Here is a 1,129-nt window from a genome sequence, read left to right on the forward strand (position 1 = left end):
ATGGCCTGCAACAACTTCTGCAGCCCCTGCGGACCCACCCCGCTGGCTAACAGCTGCAACGAGCCCTGCGTCAGGCAGTGCGAGGACTCCCGCGTCGTCATCCAGCCTTCCACCGTGCTGGTCACCCTGCCGGGACCCATCCTCACCTCCTTCCCCCAGAGCACCGCCGTCGGATCCTCCTCATCGGCTGCTGTGGGCAACATCCTCAGCTCCCAGGGAGTGCCCGTCTCCTCCGGCGGCTTTGGCTACGGTTACGGCCTCGGAGGCCTGGGCTGCTATGGCGCCAGAAGAGCCTGCCTGCCCTGCTAAGGGCCCTCCACACCACACACACCCTGCAAGCCACAGCATGGACTGAGGACGCACCTCCCGCCTGCTGCTGGCACGGGGACCTGCCACCCGCACCTCCTCCTCTCAAGGCACCAAGCAAAGTAGCACGGAAGGGGCCAGCCCCGGCTGCCAGGATACATGGCCCACCTACCTCCTCCTCTTCTCCCACTGTCTTCTTTGCATCGCCCCTACTGCTACGTCCGCTACTCTCCGCTGCAAACGCCTGCTCACAAGCCAAAGACCACCGGGGCACCTCCCCCGCGCTGCTCCCACCGCAGGAAAGGAAGACCTCGGTGCTCTGGCAAAATCTTCTGCAAGCAAAGGACCTGGGCTGACGGTCGCCCTACTTGCACCTTAGGACGGATCCCTTCCACTGCGTGCTCCTGCCTTTTCACTCTTTTGCCTCAATAAAATCTCCTGCATCCCAGCACCACACGCCTCCATCTCCTTTCTTCTCCCAAGGCTCTTCCACTCTAAAATGGCACAAAGCCAGGCCTCAACAGGCCGGCGGGGTTGGGGGGAAAAGGGCACTCAGCCTCTCTGAGGACACAGGCCACCAGCGACAACACACACTCGCACCTGCAGGCATACACAGCATGACACAAGCCCAGCACTGGCTCAGAAAAAGCCTCCGATACGACAACGCTCCCTGCGCACACCTCCGACCGAGGCTCCCCGTGCCAACACACGCTTGACTAACTCTCTTCCGCACCCTCCCCAGCCAAAAAGGATCACAGAAACATTTAGAGATGGGCAGGAATCTCTGCAGAGCATGTCCTTCCACCCCAGTGCTCAAGCAGGG

General features: G+C 61.7%; 1 protein-coding gene across 1 annotated transcript; it reads left to right on the top strand.

The window, feature by feature from the left end:
* On the top strand, window positions 1-309 carry LOC130147015 (feather keratin-like). The gene has a single exon (XM_056333731.1). It carries the CDS (start codon window positions 1-3, stop codon window positions 307-309), a length of 309 nt encoding a protein of 102 aa, XP_056189706.1.
* Window positions 310-1,129: the final 820 nt, after the last annotated feature.

This window comes from Falco biarmicus, chromosome 3 (genome assembly GCF_023638135.1).
Source record: "Falco biarmicus isolate bFalBia1 chromosome 3, bFalBia1.pri, whole genome shotgun sequence".
NCBI classification, from domain to species: Eukaryota; Metazoa; Chordata; class Aves; order Falconiformes; family Falconidae; genus Falco; species Falco biarmicus.

What these genes read in the sequence shown, in the direction of transcription:
- LOC130147015 (XM_056333731.1), top strand. Translation starts at nt 1, where the DNA reads ATGGCCTGCAACAACTTCTGCAGCCCCTGCGGACCCACCCCGCTGGCT.